Source organism: Eulemur rufifrons, chromosome 4 (assembly GCF_041146395.1).
Source record: "Eulemur rufifrons isolate Redbay chromosome 4, OSU_ERuf_1, whole genome shotgun sequence".
NCBI lineage: Eukaryota > Metazoa > Chordata > Mammalia > Primates > Lemuridae > Eulemur > Eulemur rufifrons.
The window spans coordinates 66,886,343-66,897,408 of NC_090986.1; the positions used below are offsets into that span (position 1 = coordinate 66,886,343).

Consider the following 11,066-nt stretch of genomic DNA (forward strand, 5'->3'; position numbering starts at 1 on the left):
CAGGGAATATGGGGGAGGGATGAATGGGGAGTGACTGCTATATACTCTCAGAATTCCAAACTAGAACACTTATTTCATGCCATATATTTTTCAAGTTATGAATCTAATAAACAATTCTATTCCTGAGAACTTGGAGAATTTGGAGGACAAGTATTTTTTTTAACTTGTTTCCCTACCGTGACATAATTTTCAAATTTGGGATTTATTTGATGCATGAAAATGTTCTGAAATTAGATGGTGGTGCTTGAACAACTCTGTGAATAAATTAAAAACCACAGAATAACACATTTTAAAGAAGTGAACTTGAATTATATCTCAATGAAAAAGCAGAATATGAATTTGAAAATTATATGAAGGTAGGTAAAAAAGTTAAAAAATTACTAAATGTCATAAAGAAGTTTTTTTTTTCAGGGTTTTATCTAGCAATATTTATATTAGAAATTAAAACAGAAATAAAAAAATTTACTAACATTTACAAGTAACAAAAACCCAATATAGGCCGGGCGCGGTGGCTCACGCCTGTAATCCTAGCACTCTGGGAGGCCGAGGTGGGCGGATCGTTTGAGCTCAGGAGTTCGAGACCAGCCTGAGCAAGAGCGAGACCCCATCTCTACTAAAAATAGAAAGAAATTATATGGACAGCTAAAAATATATATATAGAAAAAATTAGCCGGGCATGGTGGTGCATGCCTGTAGTCCCAGCTACTCGGGAGGCTGAGACAGGAGGATCGCTTGAGCTCAGGAGTTTGAGGTTGCTGTGAGCTAGGCTAACGCCACGGCACTCACTCTAGCCTGGGCAACAGAGTGAGACTCTGTCTCAAAAAAAAAAAAAAAAAAAAAACCCAATACATGTTAACATAAATAACTTTTGAAAAGTAACTATTTTCCTAAAACACACACAAAAAATCATTCGTAACAAGAGTGGCATTGCTTTACATTTTTGTAAATCTCTTTAATATCTGACTTAAGAGAAGACAGTTAGATTCTCATATCTGCTTCTGCATTCAGTCTGTTACAGTATCACACATCAAGGAGCCCCTGAAAAACTCTACGCTCATGAAAGAATGAAAGTGAAAAAAGATAAATGACATCTTAGTATTATAAACATAGCTTTGACCTCGAGTATCCTTGAAAGGCTCTTAAGGACCCCCTAGACAACACTTTAAGAACCACTGTTCTAGCAATCTCCTCATTTTACATATTAGGACACTAGATCTCAGAGTAAGTGAGAAATCCACAATCACATGCCCTGTTAATGGGTTAATGGTAGGATACAGATCTTAGATGGTCTGTCTCACTTCTCTCGGCTTAGGTTCTCAATCAGAAACCTGAGAAATAGACCCTAATGTCCTGTCCTGTTCCCTCTAGTTGCAAAGACTGTCACAATATATTAACACCACCAAAATTTTTTAAATAAAAAAGAAGAGGTAAATCAACAAACACGATAAATTCTGCATCGGACATACTGTGTTTAAATCTGAATTACAATATTTGAATTAGGATCTATATTTGAACTGAAACCCTAAGACAAATTCTATTATCCCCACCGCATGCAAGCCGGCAACGACAACTGCACAGTAAACATCACAGATAAACATGGAGAGCAGATTAACCACAATGTCACTGTTTATCATCCATTCTGCATCCATAATACAATTCAATAACATATTTCACAAAACTTTTCTCAAGTACTGACTGAAAGGTGGTGGGTATATTAACAGACAACAAATAAACTGGCAATCGTCAGGAACTTTTTAGATAAAATGGAGTTGTTGTGAAATACAGGTATTTTTCATTCCCTAACCAGACATTATTTTTGTCTTTTTAAAAAAATATCAAGAAATCTGCTTGGTCACCTAGAGATGATTTCCTTTGTATCCTACCAGATGGTTCAAATCTTCCTTAAATGGATCATAGCCTTGTTTCTTTAAACAACGCAGTGCCCAAAAAAGCTGGTCTAGTGGAGGAAATTCTTCCCAAGGCACCCACTCCCAACCTAGAAAAGAAAGACACCAAATCAGTTTATTTAGCAGACAGAAAACAAAGGGTATTTATTTGGCTAAGCTGACCTATATTTAGAAAAAAATTAACAGACTTTAAAAATTATTTGGGCTGGGCACAGTTGGTGGCTCATGCCTGTAATCCCAGCACTTTGGGAGGCCAGGTGGGAGGATTGAGAGAGAGAGAGAAAGAGATAAATCGGTAGTGCTCAAAAATGTGCCACAAAATGCTAAATTAACGAGTGTCAAGAAAGCTGTCTTGACAAGAGAGTGTCAAGAGAGTTTATCTTAATTATTTCATCATATTTGCCTCTTCTAGTCTCAGCTGTTTTTGCCCATAGAAAAGACAAAAATAAGGAAATATTCACTCCTTTCAAGTTTAGGGCTCTATTTTAAAATGAAAATAACCTGTGCTCGTTACCTGAATGAATTACATCTCCAAACTAATTTCACAAAAAGTTCCGTTATGTGTAACGTATTTTGCTTCACAAAGAAAAAAGTAAGCTCAGTTCTACAAAAATAATAAAATGGAAATATGCATAATTACACACCAATATTAAAAGGTCAAATAATCAACTGCTCCTCCCCTCAGCTTCGGAACGTGAAGGCTATGATTTTTGTTTCCATTACTATTGTACTGGGCTCTCCCCTTTCCTCCCCCTCATTTTATCTAAGATAATTAGGGATGTAAGAGGTAGGAGAGACTTCTAGAGAACTCCACCAATGTTCCTGGTACATCTTTTACCTACTTCTCCCGCCTTCCACTTTTTGAGGCATGAATAGTTTTAGTGGTACCCTAGGCCAACTGAAGGCCTTTAGACACTTTGTGGGTGTTTCTTTGCTAGTTCATTTTAAATGATTCCAAGCAGTTACCTACTTTATCAAAAATCTTCTATGACTCAACAAGCCTTTGGGTGGCCAACATGCCCTTCTGTTCATTCAATCAAGTCAGTGTGTAAAAACATGATTTAAGCATTCTGCAAGTATCACTTCCTCCAGATCTCCGCATGTATGCCCCTTTCTGAGAGGCCTTTCCTGCCCACCCTGTCTGGTACAGCACCCATGCATTGCTGTCCTTATGCACCTTTATTATTCTGTCTAGTCCTTATCGCTACTGTCATAAAATACCTGCTACTCTGTTGTTTCTCCTCCCACTAAAATGTAAAGTCCAGGAGAGCAGGGACTTTGTTCTACACACCATTGTTCCTTTAGTGCCTAGAACACTGCCTGGCACCCAGTACCCAATAAATATTTGTTGAATGAAAAGATTCTTCCATGTTAGAGAAGAAATCAAATGTTTAGAGGGGAGTTCAGGACATGAAACCACTTGGATAAAGTTTTATATGGCATATAATACATTCAAAAAGTTTGGTCATTTTCTCTTTAGTTCCTTTTCTCACAGTTTTATGAGAATTTGAGGAGAGATGATACGGGGAAAACCCTCAGAACAATACCTAGCATGTAGTAAATAATTGTCATGAAAACTTTCAGAGCACTCAATTCAACATTTAGAGGGCAACAGACAACTGTTTTGTCAGAGTAATTATTCAGGGTAAAAGGAAGGTATTGCCTCTCCTGCACAGGTGATAAAACTGAGGAAAACGGATGAAATGAATGTGCTGGGCTCTTTCTCTCCTAGACCTCATTTTAACTAAGATAATTAGGGATGTGGGAGGCAGGAGAGACTTCAGGGTAAGTCTGAAACAAGACCAACCACTAACAGTAACATTAACATCAACTGAGTACTCACTTGTTCACTAGGTTCTTTACATGTAAATTCTTACCACCACCCATCTGAGGCAGTTACTATCACCACAGATGAGAAAAGAGGCCTTGCTCAAAGTCACAAAGCTCTAAATGTAAAACCAGGACACAAACCCAGGCTCATAATTTAAATATATTTACATATCTATGTTACATCTCTATGTTTACATATCTTAGTCCTTTAGGGCTGCTATAACAGAATACCTTAGACTAGATGGCTTATAAACAACAGAAATTTATTTATCACAGTTCTGGAAGGTGGAAGTTCAAGATCAAGACACTGGTAGATTCAGTGTCTGGCGACGGCCCACTTCCTGGATCACAGACGACCATTTTCTCTCTGCAGCCTTACATTATGGAAGGGGTGAGAGGTCTCTCTGGGGTCTCTTTTGTAAGGGCACTAATCCCATTCATTACTTCATGACCTAATCATCTCCCAAACGGCCTGCCTCCTGAAACCATCACGTTGTGGGTTAGGATTTCAACATATGAACTTGGGAGGAACACAAACATTCAAACCATAGCATTCTCTTCATACGGCAACATAATGTAATACGTCCGCAGACCATATCCTCTCCTCAAACAAAAATGCATATTACATATAATTCTCTTACTTTCATTTTTGTCAGGCTCCACATTCTTTGGTTCTGGATCATGAGTCATGTCCACCTCTCCTTTCATTAATATAGTGACATAATGGTAATTCTCTTTCTCAATGAAAGAATTCACAACCGAGGCAAAGCAAACATTTTTCAGATGAAGAGCTGCTTCTTCCCAGGTTTCCCTTTGAGCACATTCTTCCCAACTTTCACTGGAAAACAGAAACATACCATAGTATTCAATTTTATTTATATAATTTTTTTTGCCGTGGAATTTTTTTTTTGGCTAGAAATTTCTAGTGTAAAGCAAGAACTGTAATTGGTTCCTGCTTTACAACAATAAATCAACAACCTTGTCTTTGACATTCTGTATCTTCTGTATCTAGTTATCTCAAGACCAAAAGGACTTCATATTGAATTTCAAAAATTAACATTTAGCCAATTCAGCGCTAAATCACAGGCCTGGAGGCTGCATGACACCAGGAGGCAGTTTAGTGTATTAAGAGCACAGGCTTTGGAGTCAACCAGACCTCGGTTTGAGCGCAAGCCCATTATCTTCTACCTTGGACAAGTAAAAAGAGAGTAAAATTACTTTCTCATGGGGATCTTGTAAGTATATCAAATGCACTGTCTTTTCCAATAGTCTCTGAATTTTAGTTTCAGTCTCAAAATTGAAGACAATAAATAGGTAATAAGCACCTTTAAATTCTCAAGAGTACAGCAAAAGATAAACAAATGTCATTTGAGCTCAAGGGTTTGCTAAGGAAGGCCAGACTAGTCCTGTGACCTCCCCCTACCCAGGCTACATAAGAAAGAGGAAATCCTTGAGAGGGAGGAAAGTTGTGAGTTTTCAGCCTAGTAGGAATATTTATTTCCCTTCTTTCCTATGATGGCCAACTCTGCTCCCCAAGCCAAGTGAGTGGCATTCCAAGAGAATCAGTCATAGAGATTGGGTGTGACTCTAAAGAAGGAGATACCAGTTGTCACTCCCCTGCTAAAGACATACTCAGCTGCAGGAACTCACGTGTCTACCCCAGTGTATTACAGCAGGAGTAGTGGGAGGGTAACAGCTCCTGAGTAAATCTGAAATGTGTCCCTGGGAGTTTTGGGATGCAGGTGAATAAAAAGGCTGATGCTTAATCCAACCCTGGGAATTTGGAAGGTGGGAGACTGGCTACAGCAACCCAATATGGCTGAGCCAGGAAAAAGGGCAACTCGGAAGGTATCCTTCCCACTGTGTGTTTCCTTTGGGCCAAGCAGATGTCATGAGAGACTACAACCACCAGGAGACCCCAGCAGAAAGATAATGTAGAGTAGTGTGCTACAAGCAAGAGCTAGGGGAGAGGGCCCAGTGTCACAGAAAGCCAGTCACCTTTGTCAGGGAAATCCTTGTGGGACTTCCACACAACTGACAAACATACCCTGAAGCAGAGAACACACAGTGGATACCGCACCCAGACAGCACGGAGGGATGGATTAGAGCAGCACTCCTCACCCAACCTGCCTGTCCTCTCTCCTCCCTCCCCAACACACTGGAGAAAGAAACTCAGAAACAGCAGAGTAAGGAGAGGAGGAGGTGGAGAAAGAGCAAAACAATGGCCCACACCTCCTTCCTGCACTACAGGGGAGATTAGAAACTGGACCTGAGACTGAAGGCTAAAACTGGATTGGACTTTTAAATGTTTGGAAATGAGTCATAATGACCCAAATGTGATTTATTTTTATACCAACTGACAGGAAAACAATAGAATTTGCAGGAAAGACATTAAAGAGAAGGGAAAGATAAATCATGTTTGAAGAAAATGGAGGGAAAAAAATGAAGCCATTTCCTGTTTATTTCTCCGTCAAATTTGGCCCACTCGGTATACCATTTATGTAAAGATCAAATGAAAGCATGTGTGTGAAGAGCTTCGCTAGCCTACTGACCAGCACTTAGTAAAAAGCTCCTTAAAGTTCAATGATGGCTGTGATCACTGATATCTGAGTCAAGACTTCGACACTTTCTTGAGCTATTGTTAAGACAGCTATCTCCCACCACTGGTCTCCTAATTGTACATTTCAACTGATGCTTAGTTTGTGATCTAAGTTTGGCTAATGCTCATCCGGCATTCAACAAAGTACAATATGTGTGGCTGTCTGGGCAATTTGGTCTTAATCTAGACATTTATTATTTATTAACTGATAGCTTACCTTCATTATCTGAAAATGATAAACTTATTGATGCTTGTTAAAATTCTGAAGAAAATAAAAAAATTCCAAACACACACAAAAACATGCTAAAAGATCATAAGATTTCTGTATTTTATAAAGGACAAAATTCGATTAAAAAGCTCTTGGATCAAGCATCTGCTGTACTTCTAAGTACCCACTTTATATGAAATAGGTGGATTAAAAGAGCGTAGTCATTATGTGAGAAATTCTTCAAGACAAGTGATCCATATTCTTCAACACATAAATGGCATGGGAAAAAGAAGAGGGGGGGCATTATTGTTAAATTGAAAGATCTAAAAAATTTATCAACTAAATGCAGTATGTGCCCTTCCTTTGACCCCAATTGGTACAAAACAATAAAAAAACATTTTTAAGATAATCAAGAAAAACGATGCACAGACTGGGTATCAGATGATACTAAAGAATTGTTAGGTGTGAAAATGGTATTATGGTTATTTTTTTTAAAAAGTCTATTAGAAATACATACTGAATTCTAAGGATCGTACAACAAGATGTCTGAGATTTCCTCTAAAATAGCCTAGAAAACCAGGTGTGTGCGTCTGTGTTTGGGGTAGGGGAGGGTGGGGCAGTAACGATGAAACAAGAACAAGCTCTGTGAAAGGTACATGAGGATTCACTGTTTTCTCTGCTTTTATGTACATTTGATACTTTTTATATGAAAGGGGAAAAAAGCGCTGGGTCTGGATGCTTTAGATGCTATGTATGTTGTTGATGTTAACCTTGTTTTCACTTCAGGATCCACTTTTTAGCACCATGCCAGCTTTTCTTCTCTCTTGTACATAACTGACTCCTAACTGTCCATCTCCCTTTGTCGGTGTGACATATTATCCAATACAGGGTGCCAAGGCAGAAAGGAACCTTAGAGTATTTCGTCCAACGTCCCCATTTTAAAAATGAAGTAACTTAAGAGCCAGAGAGTTTCATTAGCCCATTTGCTCGGTCAGAGCGCAACTACAATTACGCGGCCAGTAAATTTATCTGCGTACGTCTAGATCACAGGGAAACCGTGCAAATGTCTTAACTGGCCACACTGGACTGCTCGAGGTTTATAAACACCCACCTTCCTTCCCTTCTGTGTAAGCACGGAAAGAAAACACATCTCCCGCGGCTGCCGCCGAGCCCGGGCGCAGCTGAGAAGACTGAGCTAGCGGAGCCAACCTGGGAGCGAGGAGATCCTTCCCTGCCCGCACAGCGCCCCCTCCCGGCGAGAGCCTGCAGGGCAGAGCGCGGAGCGGGGAAGCGAGGGAACGCGCGAGAAAGACGCAGCGCCGGCGAGGACGTGCGTACGCCCGACGCACAGAGGCACGCACGGCGCGAGCGCGCCTCTTCTGCGCGCCGCCCGCTATTCTCCTGCCGACCGCCAGGCAGCTGCTCACCCGAACTCCAAATGACCCCCGGGAAGTTGGAAACTGCCTGCTCCAATCGTCCCTTTCCTCTTCCCCAGGAGGACACAACCGGGATGCCGGGAGCTGGTCACCAGGACTCCGACTCCGACTCCGGGCCGTCGCCTTTGCGGCTCCGCGCTGGCGGTCATAGCGCGAGGGGGAGGTAGCGACCGGCTGCAGCCGGAAGTGACGTGCGCCCGACCCTCGCAGCGCCACCAATCTCTGCCTGAGCTGGAGCGGGCGCCCGAAATCAAAGCGAGCGCCACTCCGTCTCCTGCCTTTGTGCGTGGTGACTGCCTCGTGTTGGGTTTCAGTTTGCGGAGGGTGGTGTTTCCTCCCGATAGACAGCGCGCCGAGAGTTCCGTTTTAACTAATGTCACTTACTCTTGCACTTTGGATGTTCATCATGTAATGGCAAGTGTCACAGCGAGTGGTCCCGAGGACAAACCGAGCGGCACACGGAGAGTCGGAGAATCAAGGTTTATTCGCCGGCGGGCTCAGAGGGGTCTCGCCACCAAATTCTGAGCCGCGTCTACCCAATTTTTCCCATTTTTATTAAGTTGGGGTGATCCAAGGGGAGGGAGCTCAGGTGACTAATGCCCGCCAGGTAATAGGTTAGGTTAGTGTCTTGCACCGGGTAATTAGGTTTAGTGTTATGCTGATGTCTAGATGTTAGATTAGTGATATGCTAATGTGCCAGGTATCAGGTTAGTAGTATGCTAATGTGGGTCCTCCGTGAGGGGTGGGGGTCTCAGGTGGCTGCTGTGCTAATAGATGGGGGTTTTCCTTATTAATCATCCGTCTATCATTCCCAGATTCTTCCAAACCATACATTTACAAGACACCTGTTTTTAGAAACCTCTGCACCGTTGCACATTGTATTTTTTCCTTAAATTATCCTGTCCACCACGGTGAAGTCATTCTCACTGTAGCGTATATCAGTGTGATACCAAGCAAGGACAGACCGTATAGAAACAATCCGGTATAAATAACTATACTTAAAGAGTATTCATAAATCATGGGAGAAAATGAAGACTAATCAATAAGTCGTGTTGAGATGAGTTAGTGGAAAACCAGACACTTCCAGATGTTTACACATCATGCACCCCCAAAACAGAAAATCCCAGCTGAATCAATGAGTTGTAAATAAACTAAAAACAAATGACAGGGAAGATTTACTTTTTAAAAAAATACATAAATTTTTTGTTAATTTTTACTTCTACCAAAGTAGTGTGCACATAATTTTAAAAAGTTAAATGGTACAAAAACTGCAACAAGAACATCCCTACCTGATAGTCCTGCTTCCAGAAACAATCACTCTTAACTCTATGAACTGTTATTTCTAATATTTGCCTATATATTTCTAAGCAATATGCTTGTTATCCATGTACGGTAAAGGGAGATAAAGCTTTTTACAGCATCTTTGCTCACCACCAACACACATAGATTCATTAGTATCCTGTGCATCATAAAGGTACTCTATAAATAGTTTCCCGAATAAAAATTGGCAATACATCAAAAGGATAATATATCTTAACTGAAGCAATTAATCTTAGAAATACAAGATTGGCTTAATATTTTAAAGGCCAATCAATGTAATTCAGCATAGTAACAGAAGAAAAAAGGAAACATATCATTTTAATAGATGCAGAAACAAATTTGGCAAAATTCAATACTCATGCATGAGTTAAAAAACAACCTCTGAGCAAACTAGAAATAAAAGGGAATTTTAACACCTTTATGTAATGTAAGGCATCTATAAAGACCTACAGCTAATCATCATATTTAATGGTTGTTATGAGGTGAATCATGTCCCCTGCCCCCAAATTCACATGTTGAAATCCTGACCCTCAGTATCTAAGAATGTGACTGTATATGAAGATAGGGTTTTTAAAGAGGTAATTAAGTTAAAATAAGGTCATTAGGGTTGGCCCTAACCCAATATGACTGGTGTCGTTATAAATAGATTTGACACAGACACAGAGGGAAGACGATATGAAAACCCAAGGACAAGATGGCCATCTGCAAGCCAAGGAGAGAGGCTTCAGAAGAAACCAAGTCTGCTGGCACCTTGATGTTTTTATATTATGTTAGCAATGAAAAATCAGAAATTAAAATTATAAAACAATACCATTTGCAATATCATAGAAAATATAAAACACTTAGGGATAAATGTAGCAGAAGATATGTAAGACCTATACATATACAGTAAAAACTATAAAACATTGCTGAAGAAATTAAAGATTTAAATAAAAGGAGAGAAATATTATGATCATGGAACAGAAGACTCAATATTGTTAAGATATCAATTCTTTCCAAATTGACTTATATAGATTCAATGCAATCCCAATCAAAGTACCAGAAGGCTTTTTTTTTTAGTAAAAATTGATAGGTTTATTCTGAAGTTTATATGGAAATGCAAAGGACTAGAATAATCAAAACATTTTTTAAAAAGGAAAATTTGGAGGATTTCAAAACTTAGGATCAAGCCACAGTAATCAGGAGAGTGTGCTATTGGTAAAATCATAGACACAGATCAATGGGACAGAATAGAGAAACTAGAACTAGACCAACATATTTATGATTAATTAATTTTTGAAAAATGTGCAAAGGCAATTCAATGAAGAAAAAATTATCTTTTTAATAAATGGTACTAGAACAATTTGGCATACAAATGTAAAAAAGTAAAAAGAGCTTTGAGTCATACTTGGAACCATATATAAAAATTAACTCAAAATGGATCATAAAACTAAATAAAAACACCTAAAAGTATAAAATTTCTAGAAGAAAATATAGGAGAAAATCTTTGTGATCTTTGGTTAGATATAGATGTTTTTAGGTTTGACACCAAAAGCATGATCCATAAAAGAAAAATTGATGATTTGGGCTTCATCAAAATTAAAAACTTATTCTCTTTGAGAGACCTATGGGCTTCATTGTTTCCCATCCCCCTGCCCCCAAATTCATATGTTGACTCCCTAACCCCCAATACGATGGTATTTGGAGATGAAGCCTTTGGGAAGCAATCAGGTTTAGAGCCTGGGGTCCTCATGATGGGATTAGTGCCCTTATAAGAAGAGATCAGA

At 39.6% G+C, this 11,066-nt stretch overlaps 1 protein-coding gene across 1 annotated transcript; it reads right to left on the reverse strand.

The window, feature by feature from the left end:
- Positions 1-1,856: 1,856 nt before the first annotated feature.
- On the reverse strand, positions 1,857-8,134 carry NUDT15 (nudix hydrolase 15). The gene is made up of 3 exons (XM_069467296.1): positions 7,972-8,134; positions 4,379-4,575; positions 1,857-1,996 (listed from the first exon to the last, which is right to left on the reverse strand). Exons 1-3 carry the CDS (start codon positions 8,127-8,129, stop codon positions 1,857-1,859), a joined length of 495 nt encoding a protein of 164 aa, XP_069323397.1. The 5' UTR covers positions 8,130-8,134.
- Positions 8,135-11,066: the final 2,932 nt, after the last annotated feature.

Excerpts from the sequence above, each read along its gene's own strand:
- NUDT15 (XM_069467296.1), bottom strand. The coding sequence starts at position 8,129 with ATGACCGCCAGCGCGGAGCCGCAAAGGCGACGGCCCGGAGTCGGAGTC. Across the intron at positions 4,576-7,971 it reads GGGGGTCATTTGGAGTTCGG|TGAAAGTTGGGAAGAATGTG; the intron begins GTGAGCAGCTGC and ends TCTGTTTTCCAG. Across the intron at positions 1,997-4,378 it reads GGAGCCTGACAAAAATGAAA|GTTGGGAGTGGGTGCCTTGG; the intron begins GTAAGAGAATTA and ends TTTCTTTTCTAG.